This window comes from Crinia signifera, chromosome 2 (genome assembly GCF_055691185.1).
Source record: "Crinia signifera chromosome 2, ASM5569118v1, whole genome shotgun sequence".
Lineage (NCBI taxonomy): Eukaryota > Metazoa > Chordata > Amphibia > Anura > Myobatrachidae > Crinia > Crinia signifera.
In genome coordinates, this window is record NC_139218.1 from 390,769,665 (window position 1) to 390,788,180 (window position 18,516).

The 18,516-nt window shown below is 49.5% G+C and overlaps 1 protein-coding gene across 1 annotated transcript; it reads right to left on the reverse strand.

Annotated features, from left to right (window-relative positions):
- Positions 1–483: 483 nt before the first annotated feature.
- LOC146058209 (uncharacterized) lies at positions 484–16,670 on the reverse strand. Its single transcript, XM_083170335.1, has 12 exons — positions 16,447–16,670; positions 14,388–14,538; positions 13,376–13,546; positions 13,167–13,290; positions 12,142–12,243; positions 8,837–8,937; positions 8,606–8,675; positions 5,686–5,786; positions 5,455–5,524; positions 3,507–3,607; positions 3,276–3,345; positions 484–1,578 (listed from the first exon to the last, which is right to left on the reverse strand). Exons 2-12 carry the CDS (start codon positions 14,520–14,522, stop codon positions 641–643), a joined length of 1,983 nt encoding a protein of 660 aa, XP_083026461.1. The 5' UTR covers positions 14,523–14,538; positions 16,447–16,670; the 3' UTR covers positions 484–640.
- Between the last annotated feature and the right edge of the window lie 1,846 nt (positions 16,671–18,516).

Sequence of the window (18,516 nt, forward strand, 5' to 3'; positions counted from 1 at the left end):
TTTTGCTGCAAATCGCGGGAGGGGGGCGCTCACCTGGTGGCTGTGGAGTAGCAGTGCTGGCCAACATGGGAAGGCAGTGGGTGTCTGGCACTGTCTGTGGGCTCACTGGTAAGGTTCTCTGTCACATACCTCCCAACATGACCCTCTCCAGGAGGGACACAATGCTCTGTTTCTAGACTTCCTTAATGTATGATTGCCATCACCTGTTTTAAACAGGTTAATTTCTCAGAAAGGTGTTCAGCACAGATGAAGGCAATCACACATTAAGAGGAAAGTCCAGGAACAGAGCGTTATAGACACAGACACCCACTTTGAGTGACAGATGTAGCCAAATATATAGGAGATATAGATGTTCTAAGGGGAGTGCTGAGCCCTTTATGCACAATCATTCTAGTGATTTGGGAGATTTCAGGAGATGGGGACATTGGCCTAAAGCCCTAAACAATAATAACCTACTAATATGAAATAACAAATAAGACCGAGTGTGAGTGTCACAGAGACTTCATTTATTTTTTATTACCAGAGCTGTTTTTGTGACCGTTAAGCTCAATTTGTTTTATATATTTTTGTGTACATACGACAACAGTGTCCAAGCGTCCCACCTAACGGCCCCACCAGAGCCATAGTCTTTGCTCCACCATCATGTTGCGGAACCAGGCTCCTTTGAGTGGACCCTCCAGTGTGTAGCGAGGGCGGCTTTCTGTGTAAACGACTTTCCACACTCGAGGCAGCGGAACGTATTTTGCCGGGCGTGGATGGCCTGGTGAGCGGCAAGGACGGATCTGATGGAAAAACATTTGCCGCACTCTGCACAGGCAAAGGGCTTCTCTCTGGTGTGCACGCTCTGATGGGTGACTAGGTGGCACATCTGGGTAAACCGCCGCCCGCATTCGGAGCAGGCGAAGGGCTTCTCCCCAGTGTGAGTTCTCCGGTGTAATATGAGGCCGGTTTTATCCGACAGGCACTTCCCGCAGTCGGGGCAGGCGAATGCTCCCGTGTGAATCCTCTGATGTTTGACGAGCGTTGACTTCTTGGTGAAAGATCTCCCACACTCGGAACAAGAAAACGGTCTGTCTTCCGGGGGAGGTCTCTGCGGGGCAGTAATCGCCCCAAGTTCCCGTCTATGGAAATTCCACTGATGTGCTTCCAGGATGGAGTGGTCTGTGAAACTCAGCGGACACTCGCCGCAGAGGAACCGTCCTTCAGAACAGTGCGTCCTCTGGTGAGCGGCCAGATCTGTCTGGCTAGAGTAGGTCCTTTTGCACTGTCTGCACTTATAGACCACCCTCCCCGAGGTCTCCTCCTTGGTCTGGTTGCCATCGCCGTGGCTAATACCACTAACTGACGAATGACCAACTTTGCATTGTTTCTTAAACGGGTCCGTGAAATGTATCGGCCTTTTTAGGGACAAATTCTTTTCCAGAACCACATGATCTTTACTCGAGCTGCCCTTGGCGGAGCTTTCACTTAGAATAATCCCTGGAGGGAAATCTGGAGTAGGGGCATTCATTTGATGAAGTTGGACAGGAAGAAGCGAGGGAGGGGAATCTCCTTGGACTTTCCAGCCGGCCGACAAACCTGAAAGAAACACATTGTTGGTAAAGTAAATACAAGGACACTTCCGATTGGCTCCCTGCACACTATAGGTGCTTGCAGAACATCTGCTGATCTTTCTTGCCTTGATGCTGACCTCTGCCCGAGACTTCTGTATCGCTGTCTGCCCAGAACAGGATCCTCGCTATTCATTGCTACAGGGCCTGAGACCTGGGTGCAGCCATCCACTGATGAATTCCAAGGGGGATATTCAATCTCCTGCAACCATTCCTGATGGAGGAAATTGCCGCTGGGCCCTATTCAATGCGGTCTTCCCCGACAGCATTGAACAGGGGATCTCGAGAGAACGTGGCCGACTTCACAAGCAGTCGGGCTCGTTCTGCCGAGAACGTCCGGGAATTGATGAGCTCCAGGCCGCAGCTTGCCGATTTCTGCCCGCTTCTCGCGGCAATGCCCCCTTCTCGGCACTTGGCAGGCGGAACATTGAATCCTGCCTGCAAAATCACAGTCGAGCCGGCCGAGAACAGGACAGGGTCACGGCTGTAGGGCCGGCCCAACATTCGTGACCCTGCATTGAATACCCAACTAAGTGTTGCTAGTGGCAAGGACGATATCTAGCCCGGTTCCAGGGGTTCTCTGATGCATCACATGCATACTGAGCTATAAATGTGAGTAATGCAGAAGCACATTGGGCCTAATTCAGATGAAGTTGTAGCCGCTATCCTTCCTTGGAGGCAGCAGTGATGGCGCTGTATGGTGATGCAGCAGGAAGCGTTTGTTACCTCCGGCTGAGGCTACATTCTAGGACGCAGCATCGGACCACTGCGATACAGTCAGGTGGCTTAAAAACAGCCATGGCAGAATACAGGAAATGTCAGAACAATTGTGATTCCCAGCATCTTCCTGCCCACTAAACGGTGGCACAGGCCTCCATTTGGAAAAACAAGAGAACGCAGACGCCCCAAACGGCATCAGACTGTCAATCGCTGACCGTCAAATACCGGACTGCATTTCATGTTGCAGGACCCAGTAATTTGCGCAAACCACCACATCTCCAACCATATCTGAATAACCCCCATTGTCTGCTTCTCAGACACTAACCTGGGTAACAATACAAAGGATGATGAAGGACCAATAGCGCGGCACCGAACCTTGTACCGCACTGCGCTTAATCTGCGACTTTATACCAAATCCGTTGCAACAAAAGTAACCCTCAGCGCCTAGTAATGGGTGAAATTTAATAGGATGAGAGATTCAGAAAGTGAGAGATTTGGGAAGCGACAATCATTTACACTGCAAAACCAGTGTGATTTCGCAGTGTAAATGATTGCCGCTTTAAAAAAAACTGGAGATTTCTTACCAAATCTCTCACTTTCTGAATCTCTCATCCTATAAGTGATACTGGGGCAGATGTATTAAGTCTGGCAAAGTGATAACGTGGAAGGTGATAAGGCACCAGCTAATGAACTCCTAACTGTCATTTTTCGAACACAGCTGATTGGCTGGTGTATTATCACTTTACCAGTCTGAAAAATTTCACACCAGACGTTTCACCCCAAACAGCGCAAATAAGATAGGGACATGAGGGCAAATCTGTACATGGTATTGCCGGCATATCAAGCTTTCCTGCCACCCTTAGGTGACGTGGCTGCCAAAATGTGGCATCTCAGATCAGCATATCGCATCTCTCTCGCCGAATTAAATACCATATGGAGTCTCACCTGGGCTGATCTCAGCAGGAACGGCCTCTTCCTTACACTGCTGGTGATAGATCACGGCTCCCGGCTCAGCCTGTCATACAAGGACATGTGTCACATATGTGTCCCACCCACACGTTACACGGGACATCACTATAGGACTCACACACAGGGCGGGGACATGGGAATAACACAATATCCTGCACTGTGAGAAGCGGATGTACAAGGAGGAGAGGTCGGAGCAGGTTCCTCTACCTGATATTCCTGTGTCACTGTCCTGTTCTCTTCCTCTATACAGCCCGGAGAGTACAGAGGGGTCTCACAGGGGTCTGCGGGATTTCTAGCGCTGCGCCCACCTGCGGGGAATGGGTACAGAGCATTACATTACAGTAGGTATAGTTATTCTATATACAGCCCGGAGAGTACAGAGGGGTCTCACAGGGGTCTGCGGGATTTCTAGCGCTGCGCCCACCTGCGGGGAATGGGTACAGAGCATTACATTACAGTAGGTATAGTTATTCTATATACAGCCCGGAGAGTACAGAGGGGTCTCACAGGGGTCTGCGGGATTTCTAGCGCTGCGCCCACCTGCGGGGAATGGGTACAGAGCATTACATTACAGTAAGTATAGTTATTCTATGTACAGCCCGGAGAGTACAGAGGGGTCTCACAGGGGTCTGCGGGATTTCTAGAGCTGCGCCCACCTGCGGGGAATGGGTACAGAGCATTACATTACAGTAGGTATAGTTATTCTATGTACAGCCCGGAGAGTACAGAGGGGTCTCACAGGGGTCTGCGGGATTTCTAGCACTGCGCCCACCTGCAGGGAATGGGTACAGAGCATTACATTACAGTAGGTATAGTTATTCTATGTACAGCCCTGAGAGTACAGAGGGGTCTCACAGGGGTCTGCAGGATTTCTAGCGCTGCGCCCACCTGCGGGGAATGGGTACAGAGCATTACATTACAGTAGGTATAGTTATTCTATATACAGCCCGGAGAGTAGAGAGGGGTCTCACAGGGGTCTGCGGGATTTCTAACGCTGCGCCCACCTGCGGGGAATGGGTAAAGAGCATTACATTACAGTAGGTCTAGTTATTCTATATACAGCCCGGAGAGTACAGAGGGGTCTCACAGGGGTCTGCGGGATTTCTAGCGCTGCGCCCACCTGCAGGGAATGGGTACAGAGCATTACATTACAGTAGGTATAGTTATTTTATGTACAGCCCGGAGAGTACAGAGGGGTCTCACAGGGGTCTGCGGGATTTCTAGCGCTGCGCCCACCTGCAGGGAATGGGTACAGAGCATTACATTACAGTAGGTATAGTTATTCTATGTACAGCCCGGAGAGTACAGAGGGGTCTCACAGAGGTCTGCGGGAATTCTAGCGCTGCAGCCACCTGTGGGGACTGGACAAAGAAACTGACTTATATAAGATCACTGATGTCCCTTAACATATTTATAGTGATCCCCCAACCAGCAGAATAGTCTAGATCCAAGGTCAGAACCCCCTCCCCGTAACCCCTTCCAGATGGTCTATTTTCCTGCCACGATCAGTGGCTTTGGTGACAAGAAAACTGGTGAGGACAGCAGTAAGGCCTAGTCTTGATTGTGCACCCAATCTGCAGTAAACCGTTACTGGGGCTCCCAGCTTTCACCTGGGAACCCAAAGGGAATGATGGACTTGACCAGAACCTACAAGTGTCAGCACCAAGAAGTGTCCTCATTGGGCGCCATCTGACAATAAGGACAAGACGGGAATCACAGTCATAGACGAGATAACGGTCACGGCAAGCGAACATGATTCAGAATGGATATAATAGGCCGGGATTAGGGTCCCGCGCAGTCCATCAGTACCAGGAGCAAGTCAGAGGGTCGGACAGTATAAGGTACAAACTCCACAATCTGGGGATGGGGGCTGAGGGTCCCAACACATCATTAGATAAAAGTGTAGGGGGGGGAAGAAGAACAGTCCTGTGTCCATGAAAAGGAGAGAAACGGAGGCCTACAAGCTCCCAGCCCGACACCTACTTGTGGAAATAGTCAACTGGAAGGCAGATTCCCAGGTCAGCAACGGTAACTCCACCAAGTGTATTGGGATTCCGGCCAAACTACATGGACTTAATATTACTAGTGAGTAACACCCCATCCGCTACCCTCCCATACAGCAACACTGTATCCCCAGAGCGTATGCGTCTCTCACCTGGGCTGATCTCAGCAGGAACGGCCTCTTCCTTACACTGCTGGTGATAGATCACGGCTCCCGGCTCAGCCTGTCATACAAGGACATGTGTCACATATGTGTCCCACCCACACGTTACACGGGACATCACTATAGGACTCACACACAGGGCGGGGACATGGGAATAACACAATATCCTGCACTGTAAGAGGCAGATGTACAAGGAGGAGAGGTCAGAGCAGGTTCCTCTACCTGATATTCCTGTGTCACTGTCCTGTTCTCTTCCTCTATACAGCCCGGAGAGTACAGAGGAGTCTCACAGGGGTCTGCGGGATTTCTAGCGCTGCGTCCACCTGCGGGGAATGGGTACAGAGCATTACATTACAGTAGGTATAGTTATTCTATGTACAGCCCGGAGAGTACAGAGGGGTCTCACAGGGGTCTGCGGGATTTCTAGCGCTGCGCCCACCTGCGGGGAATGGGTACAGAGCATTACATTACAGTAGGTAGGTATAGTTATTCTATATACAGCCCGGAGAGTACAGAGGGGTCTCACAGGGGTCTGCGGGATTTCTAGCACTGCGCCCACCTGCGGGGAATGGGTACAGAGCATTACATTACAGTAGGTATAGTTATTCTATATACAGCCCGGAGAGTACAGAGGGGTCTCACAGGGGTCTGCGGGATTTCTAGCGCTGCACCCACCTGCAGGGAATGGGTACAGAGCATTACATTACAGTAGGTATAGTTATTCTATATGCAGGGAATGGGTACAGAGCATTACATTACAGTAGGTATAGTTATTCTATATACAGTCCGGAGAGTACAGAGGGGTCTCACAGGGGTCTGCGGGATTTCTAGCACTGCGCCCACCTGCGGGGAATGGGTACAGAGCATTACATTACAGTAGGTATAGTTATTCTATGTACAGCCCGGAGAGTACAGAGGGGTCTCACAGGGGTCTGCGGGATTTCTAGCGCTGCGCCCACCTGCGGGGAATGGGTACAGAGCATTACATTACAGTAGGTATAGTTATTCTATATACAGCCCGGAGAGTACAGAGGGGTCTCACAGGGGTCTGCGGGATTTCTAGCGCTGCACCCACCTGCGGGGAATGGGTACAGAGCATTACATTACAGTAGGTATAGTTATTCTATATACAGCCAGGAGAGTACAGAGGGGTCTCACAGGGGTCTGCGGGATTTCTAGCGCTGCGCCCACCTGCGGGGAATGGGTACAGAGCATTACATTACAGTAGGTAGGTATAGTTATTCTATATACAGCCCGGAGAGTACAGAGGGGTCTCACAGGGGTCTGCGGGATTTCTAGCACTGCGCCCACCTGCGGGGAATGGGTATAGAGCATTACATTACAGTAGGTATAGTTATTCTATATACAGCCCGGAGAGTACAGAGGGGTCTCACAGGGGTCTGCGGGATTTCTAGCGCTGCGCCCACCTGCGGGGAATGGGTACAGAGCATTACATTACAGTAGGTATAGTTATTCTATGTACAGCCCGGAGAGTACAGAGGGGTCTGCGGGATTTCTAGCGCTGCGCCCACCTGCAGGTAATGGGTACAGAGCATTACATTACAGTAGGTATAGTTATTCTATGTACAGCCCGGAGAGTACAGAGGGGTCTCACAGGGGTCTGCGGGATTTCTAGCGCTGCGCCCACCTGCGGGGAATGGGTACAGAGCATTACATTACAGTAGGTATAGTTATTCTATGTACAGCCCGGAGAGTACAGAGGGGTCTCACAGGGGTCTGCGGGATTTCTAGCTCTGCGCCCACCTGCGGGGAATGGGTACAGAGCATTACATTACAGTAGGTATAGTTATTCTATATACAGCCCGGAGAGTACAGAGGGGTCTCACAGGGGTCTGCGGGATTTCTAGCGCTGCGACCACCTGCAGGGAATGGGTACAGAGCATTACATTACAGTAGGTATAGTTATTCTATATACAGCCCGGAGAGTACAAAGGGGTCTCACAGGGGTCCGCGGGATTTCTAGCGCTGCGCCCACCTGCGGGGAATGGGTACAGAGCATTACATTACAGTAGGTATAGTTATTCTATGTACAGCCCGGAGAGTACAGAGGGGTCTCACAGGGGTCTGCGGGATTTCTAGCGCTGCGCCCACCTGCGGGGAATGGGTACAGAGCATTACATTACAGTAGGTATAGTTATTCTATATACAGCCCGGAGAGTACAGAGGGGTCTCACAGGGGTCTGCGGGATTTCTAGCGCTGCGCCCACCTGCGGGGAATGGGTACAGAGCATTACATTACAGTAGGTATAGTTATTCTATATACAGCCCGGAGAGTACAGAGCGGTCTCACAGGGGTCTGCGGGATTTCTAGCGCTGCACCCACCTGCGGGGACTGGACAAAGAAACTGACTTTTATAAGATCACTGATGTCCCTTAACATATTTATAGTGATCCCCCAACCAGCAGAATAGTCTAGATCCAAGGTCAGAACCCCCTCCCCATAACCCCTTCCAGATGGTCTATTTTCCTGTCAAGGTCAGCGGCTTTAGTGACAAGAAAACTGGTGAGGACAGCAGTAATGCCTAGTCTTGATTGTGCACCCAATCTGCAGTAAACCGTTACTGAGGATCCCAGCTTTCACCTGGGAAATCAAAGGGAATGATGGACTTGACCAATGTCATTGTAAGTGTCAGCACCAAGAAGTGTCCTCATTGGGCGCCATCTGACAATAAGGACAAGACGGGAATCACAGTCATAGACGAGATAACGGTCACGGCAAGCGAACATGATTCAGAATGGATATAATAGGCCGGGATTAGGGTCCCGCACAGTCCATCAGTACCAGGAGCAAGTCAGAGGGTCGGACAGTATAAGGTACAAACTCCACAATCTGGGGATGGGGGCTGAGGGTCCCAACACATCATTAGATAATAGTGTAGGGGGAAGAAGAACAGTCCTGTCTCCATGAAAAGGAGAGAAACGGAGGCCTACAAGCTCCCAGCCCGACACCTACTTGTGGAAATAGTCAACTGGAAGGCAGATTCCCAGGTCAGCAACTGTAACTCCACCAAGTGCATTGGGATTCTGGCCAAACTACATGGATTTAATATTACAAGTAACACCCCATCCGCTACCCTCCCATACAGCAACATTGTATCCCCAGAGCGTCTGTCTCTCTCACCTGGGCTGATCTCAGCAGGAACGGCCTCTTCCTTACACTGCTGGTGAAAGATCACGGGTCCCGGCTCAGCCTGTCATACAAGGACATGTGTCACATACGTGTCCCACCCACACGTTACACGGGACATCACTATAGGACTCACACACAGGGCGGGGACATGGGAATAACACAATATCCTGCACTGTGAGAAGCGGATGTACAAGGAGGAGAGGTCGGAGCAGGTTCCTCTACCTGATATTCCTGTGTCACTGTCCTGTTCCCTTCCTCTATACAGCCCGGAGAGTACAGAGGGGTCTCACAGGGGTCTGCGGGATTTCTAGCACTGCGCCCACCTGCGGGGAATGGGTACAGAGCATTACATTACAGTAGGTATAGTTATTCTATATACAGCCCGGAGAGTACAGAGGGGTCTTACAGGGGTCTGCGGGATTTCTAGCGCTGCGTCCACCTGCGGGGAATGGGTACAGAGCATTACATTACAGTAGGTATAGTTATTCTATACACAGCCCGGAGAGTACAGAGGGGTCTTACAGGGGTCTGCGGGATTTCTAGCGCTGCGTCCACCTGCGGGGAATGGGTACAGAGCATTACATTACAGTAGGTATAGTTATTCTATGTACAGCCCGGAGAGTACAGAGGGGTCTCACAGGGGTCTGCAGGATTTCTAGCGCTGCGCCCACCTGCGGGGAATGGGAACAGAGCATTACATTACAGTAGGTATAGTTATTCTATATACAGCCCGGAGAGTACAGAGGGGTCTCACAGGGGTCTGCGGGATTTCTAGCGCTGCGCCCACCTGCGGGGAATGGGTACAGAGCATTACATTACAGTAGGTATAGTTATTCTATATACAGCCCGGAGAGTACAGAGGGGTCTCACAGGGGTCTGCTGGATTTCTAGCGCTGCGCCCACCTGCAGGGAATGGTACAGAGCATTACATTACAGTAGGTATAATTATACTATATACAGCCCGGAGAGTACAGAGGGGTCTCACAGGGGTCTGCGGGATTTCTAGTGCTGCGCCCACCTGCGGGGAATGGGTACAGAGCATTACATTACAGTAGGTATAGTTATTCTATATACAGCCTGCAGAGTACAGAGGGGTCTGCGGGATTTCTAGCACTGCGCCCACCTGCGGGGAATGGGTACAGAGCATAATATTAGGTATAGTGATTCTATATACAGCCCGGAGAGTACAGAGGGGTCTCACAGGGGTCTGCGGGATTTCTAGCGCTGCGCCCACCTGCGGGGAATGGGTACAGAGCATTACATTACAGTAGGTATATTTATTCTATATACAGCCCGGACAGTACAGAGGGGTCTCACAGGGGTCTGCGGGATTTCTAGCACTGCGCCCACCTGCAGGGAATGGGTACAGAGCATTACATTACAGTAGGTATAGTTATTCTATGTACAGCCCGGAGAGTACAGAGGGGTTTTACAGGGGTCTGCAGGATTTCTAGCGCTGCGCCCACCTGCGGGGAATGGGTACAGAGCATTACATTACAGTAGGTATAGTTATTCTATGTACAGCCCGGAGAGTACAGAGGGGTCTTACAGGGGTCTGCGGGATTTCTAGCGCTGCGCCTACCTGCGGGGAATGGGTACAGAGCATTACATTACAGTAGGTATAGTTATTCTATATACAGCCCGGAGAGTACAGAGGGGTCTCACAGGGGTCTGCGGGATTTCTAGCGCTGCGCCCACCTGCGGGGAATGGGTACAGAGCATTACATTACAGTAGGTATAGTTATTCTATGTACAGCCCGGAGAGTACAGAGGGGTCTCACAGGGGTCAGCAGGATTTCTAGCGCTGCGCCCACCTGCGGCGAATGGGTACAGAGCATTACATTACAGTAGGTATAGTTATTCTATGTACAGCCCGGAGAGTACAGAGGGGTCTCACAGGGGTCTGCGGGATTTCTAGCGCTGCGCCCACCTGCAGGGAATGGGTACAGAGCATTACATTACAGTAGGTATAGTTATTCTATGTACAGCCCGGAGAGTACAGAGGGGCCTCACAGGGGTCTGCGGGATTTCTAGCACTGCGCCCACCTGCAGGGAATGGGTACAGAGCATTACATTACAGTAGGTATAGTTATTCTATGTACAGCCCGGAGAGTACAGAAGGGTTTCACAGGGGTCTGCAGGATTTCTAGCGCTGCGCCCACCTGCGGGGAATGGGTACAGAGCATTACATTACAGTAGGTATAGGTATTCTATATACAGCCCGGAGAGTACAGAGGGGTCTCACAGGGGTCTGCGGGATTTCTAGCGCTGCGCCCACCTGCGGGGAATGGGTACAGAGCATTACATTACAGTAGGTATAGGTATTCTATATACAGCCCGGAGAGTACAGAGGGGTCTCACAGGGGTCTGCGGGATTTCTAGCGCTGCGCCCACCTGCGCGGAATGGGTACAGAGCATTACATTACAGTAGGTATAGTTATTCTATGTACAGCCCGGAGAGTACAGAGGGGTCTCACAGGGGTCTGCGGGATTTCTAGCGCTGCGCCCACCTGCGGGGAATGGGTACAGAGCATTACATTACAGTAAGTATAGTTATTCTATATACAGCCAGGAGAGTACAGAGGGGTCTCACAGGGGTCTGCGGGATTTCTAGCGCTGCACCCACCTGCGGGGAATGGGTACAGAGCATTACATTACAGTAGGTATAGTTATTCTATATACAGCCCGGAGAGTACAGAGGGGTCTCACAGGGGTCTGCGGGATCTCTAGTGCTGCGCCCACCTACGGGGAATGGGCATCTCATTGTAGACAGATAGCGCAATACTCAGCTGCTGGTTTCAGTGTCACAACCAATTCAGTTACAAAGTGTCTAAAATGCCATAAGTTCCTAGCCTGTGTGTAGAGTGTAGAGCAAGAATGAAGTACGTATGGAGTGTGTAGTAGGGTGTAGTAGTGTGTAGAGTGAGAATGAAGTACGTATGGAGTGTGCAGTGTGTAGTAGTGTGTAGTAGGGTGTAAAGTGTGTAGAGTGAGAATGAAGTACGTATGGAGTGTGTAGTGTGTAGTAGTGTGTAGTAGGGTGTAGTAGGGTGTAAAGTGTGTAGAGTGAGAATGAAGTACGTATGGAGTGTGCAGTGTGTAGTAGTGTGTAGTAGGGTGTAGTAGGGTGTAAAGTGTGTAGAGTGAGAATGAAGTACGTATGGAGTGTGTAGTAGTGTGTAGAGTGAGAATGAAGTACGTATGGAGTGTGCAGTGTGTAGTAGTGTGTAGTAGGGTGTAAAGTGTGTAGAGTGAGAATGAAGTACGTATGGAGTGTGTAGTGTGTAGTAGTGTGTAGTAGGGTGTAGTAGGGTGTAAAGTGTGTAGAGTGAGAATGAAGTACGTATGGAGTGTGCAGTGTGTAGTAGTGTGTAGTAGGGTGTAAAGTGTGTAGAGTGAGAATGAAGTACGTATGGAGTGTGTAGTAGTGTGTAGAGTGAGAATGAAGTACGTATGGAGTGTGTAGTAATGTGTAGAGTGAGAATGAAGTATGTATGGAGTGTGTATATAGGGAGTACGTCACTGACCTGCTAAGGGATCTTGGCTGCCATTATCTTGTCCCTGAGGATGACTAGATCCCATTGATCTTTCTTCCTCTGTGGTCCTCTCGGAGCTGACACCGTCGCGGCCTAGTGAGAGTATTACACAAATGTCAGATTAAATTGCATATCTCGCCCGCACATCGGAGGGGTCATTTACGAAGAACATGCCTTGCCGAGAACCAGAGGTGTCACTAGGGTTCGTGTCACCTGCTGTAGTGACTCGTGGTGTCACCCCCCCCCCTCCCCCATTGGGCCTCCTCCCGTCAGGCCCCTGAGCGCATTGCAGAGGTGTAGCTGCCCTTTGCATTATTAATCGCACATGTTAGTACATATGCAATTAGTATCAGCGCAATAGGTGGAGGGTGTATATTGTCATGGCAGAGAATTTGCTGCTTTTCTATTTAAGCTTAATATTAATCTGTGTATCAAAATATAACCCCTTCAGAATTGGAGACAAAAACTCCTTAAAAATGGCCGCCATGTCCCATTGAAATCAATGAGAACTGGGAAAACTGATGTCTATTTAGATTAAGTAGGTATGATAAATATGCCATTTGCCGTCGGGGATGTGCGGACCGTGGATGCGCGGGTGAGACTACACCTTTGTTTGGTGTAACCCCATCCAAGAGTGACACCCGGGTGTAGGCCGCAACACCCTAGTTACGCCACTGCAGAGACATAACACTTACATGTGGAGAAGCAGTAAGTGCACACAACCTTTTGGTGTAATGCAGCGTGAAGCCACATACTATATATTACACCTAACGAGAGACGCTCATCGGTTACTGTGCTAAACAGCCATTGTAATAGATGTAGTTGACTTCTTGGGCAGAACGCGCACCACTGAGGGCCCTGGCAAGGGCCCAATTACCCCCACTCATGAGAATGCAGGGTATTCTAGTCTATAATGTAATTATTATTGGTCTGGTCCACTATGAAGCGATTGGCTGCAATCTCTTGCATAGGGGCTCAGCCAACAAAATGGCCGCCTCCATGTAAAGATGCTGTACCGGCAGAAGCAGGAGGCTGGTGGCTCGCCATAATCACATCCTTGTAATGTTCCTTATGTCCCTCCAGATACTCCCACTCCTCCACGGAGAAGAAAACCGCCACATCCTCACATCTCACCGGGACCTGACAAAGTGGAACGAGACATTAGGAATAATTTCAGTTTTTTTTAACTTTCCATTTCCATGGCAGCAGATGGTGCTGTACCCACCTTTTCCCCAGCATGGAGATCTTCCTTGTCCAATTCCATGGTCTCTTGGTCTGTAGTTACCTCATGTGCCAGGGAGTAAGATGGAGGCTCTGTGATGGGACTCTGGTCTGACAGACAGGAATTACTGATGCCTGCAGCTGGGTCACTCTGCTTCTTAGTTAGCACAAAATCCTGTACACAGTGACAGCAGTCAGTAAGAGCACTCCTGAACATCTAGACTGCCCTGTCAGCAAATCCCATATTAATGTACCGAAAGCTGGAGTTAAGTAATAAACTGGGGGTTATATAATGGAGGTCTGAGTCACTAGATTAGATTCATTGCTGTCTACCACTGGTACCTAATATGAGAAGACAGAAGAACCCAGTGATTCTGAAGCAGGTTATGCTACCCCTATGTCTTAAAGCAGGCATGTCCAAACTGTGTCCCTCCAGCTGTTGTGAAACTACACATCCCAGCATGCCTTGCCATAGCTTTAGCATTCCCTAATAGCAAAACTGTGCAAGGCATCATGGGACTTGCAGTTTCAAAACAGCTGGAGGGCCATAGTTTGGACATGCTTGTCTTAAAGTGACATTTACCAGGGACCTACTGAGTTGTTGCAGGCAAAAACATGCTACCACCTGTCTTCCCAGCATATCCAACCTCAAGCCGGATGCCTACAATACGGTGCACTCAGCAAAACACGCAATGCGCTATCTACATAATAGTATCACGCTGGAATCTCAGAATAAAAACAAAAAACACATAAAAATAGTTTCCACGGTAACGCAATTTCACCTATAACATGTTGGCTCAAAAAACAGTGAAAAACCCCATGTCAAACTAATGACCTGTCGAACCAACGACCTGTCAAACTAATGACCTTTCGAACTAATGACCTTTTGACCTAGAACCATGTTGACCAAATGACCGCATCCCAACATAAACGAGCTCCAAGTTCAGAGTTGAGAAGCACCTGACAGAGGCGTTAGTGCATTACCCTCCACTAGGGGTGCCGGATCCCAGTCTCACCTCTCCAGTCAGCAGGAATATGATCTCCAACGTCAGATTCAGTATCTGGCCTGTCTCCATGATTCTGTCCTTGTTCATTATCAGCGAGTGATGTAGGAACTCAGAAATACGACTCTGATCCTTGCAGGAAGGCATGACCCAGGGATGCGGTCTGTAAAGAGTAATGCATGGGTAATACACGCAATATTCATCATTATCGGCTGCTATAGCAGATGGACACAACCACAGCGCCGGCGCTTTATTACGTAAGAGTACGCCGGCTGCCTGGCATCTTCTCGCATGGCTGCGATTCCTGGAGACATCAGCAATAGAGTTCTACCCAATGCAATGATTCCTTGTAAGGTCAGATTTGGGCTGGGAAGAGAGATCAGCGACTACTGTGCACCCGACACCTATTGTGGCCTGAACCAACAATTAGCCTTTTGAGGCACAGGAAACTAGTGCCTCATGCTCAGCAATATCAGAATGTTCTAGTTATTTTCTAGATACCATTACCATAAATACAGCAGCTCAGCTGGCGAAGTGGTTAGCGTCACTGCCTCAAATCCCTATAAGGTGTGATGTTTGTGGAGTTTGTATGTTCTCCCTTGGTTTGTTTTTGGTTTCTTCTGGTAACCTCCCATATTCCAAAAACATACTGGTTGTTCCGCTGGCTTCTGCCAAAGGGTGTGTGGGCCAGGGACTGAGGCGAGTGGCTAATGTATTATCTGTAACGCACCGCAGAATGTGTGCGCGATATAAATAACTGTACAAAACATTACTGGTTTTGGTGTTATTGTCTCACCACTGAATACACTGTATTACCCATGGCCATCGATGGTTACACTCAGCGATGGTCATGCCTACTCCATTACTTACCAGGACAATCAGAGCTGGGGACGGGGCTTCACAGGTAACAACAGAGGGCCGGTTTAAAGTGCGTACACACTGGGCGATATAATGAACGATATTTCTTATTTAGGCCCTTCTAAGCGATATTGTTCATTATATCACCCAGTGTGTGTGACCAATGGCGAACGATGTGCGATTCTAAAGGTCAATAAAGACCCGCCCCATCATCTCTACATGGACAGACAAGGGAGCAAATTGCTGCACAATGCATCATGGCCCCCCGTTCTACCACCGCCACCATCGGCAAGTGTGGATGCACCTGCCAGGTCCAAGTAGTCATCTGCCAACTTCACTGATGCTAATAGGTTGGCTGTGGTCTATCCGATCAGCCTTGATGCCGGCGACCCCCCACTGTTATTGGGTATTGTGCTTCGCACACTTCATAGTCCTCGATACGTAGTCAATGCGACCTGCGATAACACATGGAATCAGGGACTTACCCCATTCTCCCATGTTTTCAACCCATCACAGGTCTATTTTTGGTCAATAAAACCGAATGGTAATTGTATACCTCAAAATTGACCATTGGTCATTGACCGCGATGTCCAGGAATTTTTATTGGCCCCAAGCGACATCGGAGCTAATAGACTAACGCCCTTCGAGTACATACAGGGAGGGTCAGGCTGAATACACAGTGGTAAGCATGGCAGTGGTGACAGGAATACATATGGATGACGGCACGGGCAGTCAGAATACCAACACCCCAAAGGAGTGAATCCTGAGAGGTGTTTAGAGGTGAGTATATAACCTAATTTGGGAGACAATGTTTGAGAGAGAGGCACTTTGGTCCCATACACAGAGGGAGTGTAATGGCTGGGGCAGGGGACTGTGGACCCAGCAGACAGGGGGGATACTGCCCCATGCAGGGATAGATGGCAGGATTTCACAGGGATACCATACTTTCCTACCTGACCCTCTCCTTCAGGGACACAATGCTCTGTTCCTGGACTTCCCAGGTAATGTATGATTGCAGGCACCTGTGGGGAGCTAGGTAAATGATAAGAAAGGTGTCACCACAGGTGATGGCAATCCTACATTACCAGGGAAGCCCAGGAGCAGAGCATTGTGTCCCTCATGGAGAGGGTCAGGTAGGCAAGTATGGGATACCTGTGCGACTGTCAGCCCGAAAACCTAATCACCCCCGTGTCTATCTCATAGAATAACCCACCAACAAAATGGCGTCGGCCACACTGCGCCCTCAGCGGCGACACCCTCCGGCCGGGCCCAGGAGACACGCAGTGGCAATGTGATGTACCTGGCGGAACACCGAGAATGCTGGGACCGGCTCAGCGGACGGGTGACTGACCCGGAGAGGGCTGCCGGAATCTGTCACACAGCACGGGTGCGCTATGCGGTGACGTCACCACCCTGCGACCTACTGTGCCGCCTAGCCCCGCCCACCATTCTCAGGAACGGGAAGAGATGTCAGAGACTAGTGGGTGCAGGGGTGACACAGGGGGGCGTGCAACAGCTGTGTTAGGATCCAGACAATAGGTCGACAGTCATTAGGGCTGAAGCATATGGTCGACATGTACAAAAGGTCGGCACAAGCAGAGGTCGGCGTGAGTTTTCACAATGTTGTACTTTTTTTTGTACACTACAATCCATGTACACTAATGCTCAGAAAACGCGAAAAACTCATGTCGTTATTTTTGCTTGTGTTAACATTTACCCCATGTCGACCTTTTTGGGTCGACCCTCTGATCCACAACCTCTAGATTGTATGGGTTTTATATAAAGTAATAAAACACGGTACTTATGTACTATCTGGGCTCCCGTTTTTCCTATGAGACCGCATCCCCTCGCAGGGCTCGCTACACTCGCCACGCTTCGGGCACGGTGGCTCGCTGCGCTCGCCACACTATATAAAATCAACTCCATGCGTAGTTGGATAGTAGGGGTATGAAAAAATGGGGTGCATTTAACATGGGAGCCCAGATAATACATAAGTACCTAAAACACTATAGACCAGATGCACTAAGCTTCAAAAGTGATAAAATGGAGAGTGATAAACAACCAACCAATCAGCTCCTGCCTGACATTTTTAAACAGTCTGTGACATGGCAGGTAGGAGCTGATTGGCTGCTGGTTTATCACTCTCCATTTTATCACTTTTGAGGCTTAGTACATCTGACCCTGAGTATCCTTTTGTCAAAGTTTCTTTTGATCAAATATTATGACATGGTCTAGAGCAGCGGTTCTTAACCTCGGTCTTCAAGGACCCCCAACAGTGCACATTTTCCCGGTCACCCGGCAGCTGCACAGGTGCATTCATTATTCACTGACACATTTTAAAAGATCACAGGTGGAGCTAATTAGTTCACCTGTGATTCTGTGTGGAGACCTGGAAAACGTGCACTGTTGGGGGTCCTTAGGGACCGAGGTTAAGAACCACTGGTGTAGAATACCCATGGGTTAATGCAGATCGTGTGCTTTAGAAATGTGGAAGGGGATCATGTCGACTAGGTGACCAAGAGAACATTTGACAGCCACCTGGCAATGAAACAATTATACCGTATGAACGTCACCTATGAAAGGATTATGTCAGGCTTTCCTAACCACGGTCCTCAAGGCACACCAACAGTGCAGGTTTTAGTGATGGCCAGGCTTCAGCACAGGTGACTTAATTAGTACTGGAGTGATTCTGATTAAACCATCTGTGCTGAAGCCTAGATATCACTAGAACCTGCACTGTTGGAGTGCCTTGAGGACCGTGGTTGGGAATGCCTGGATTATGTTATGGTTGCAGAAAATGCTCCTGAAGAGAGTGCCTAGGGCTCAGAAATGCATCAGACGCAGCCTGATATCTTTATAGTATCTGTAGACCACCTTGGTGTATGTGTATATATATATAAATATATATATAGGGAGATTCATCAAAAGCATGGGGATCAAGTGCGAACCAACCAATGTCATTATTCGAATGCAGCTTTTAACATGCCAGGAGCTGATTGGCTGATAGTTCATCTCCCTCCAAGCTTTGATAATCTCCCTCCATATTGCCTCATAGAGACACCAGTAGAATTTGGGCCTAACACGGGAACCAGACTCGTATGCAGCTACTTAGCTGTAACCCGGTAACGCATCAGGCAATATATACTCGCGTTAGTGTCACACTTGAGCCTAACTCTTGACAGAGAATATAGGGGACACCACTATTACTGGTGCTGAACCTTTGTTTGAGCTTATGTGACCCTGCCCTTGTAGTTCAGCTACTATTGGTCACACTACAGCACAC

Coding starts and splice junctions, on each gene's coding strand:
- LOC146058209 (XM_083170335.1), bottom strand. CDS start 14,522: ATGCCTTCCTGCAAGGATCAGAGTCGTATTTCTGAGTTCCTACATCAC. Junction 13,547..14,387: donor TATTCCTGCTGACTGGAGAG/GTGAGACTGGGA, acceptor CACTGTGTACAG/GATTTTGTGCTAACTAAGAA. Junction 13,291..13,375: donor ATCTCCATGCTGGGGAAAAG/GTGGGTACAGCA, acceptor CCACTTTGTCAG/GTCCCGGTGAGATGTGAGGA.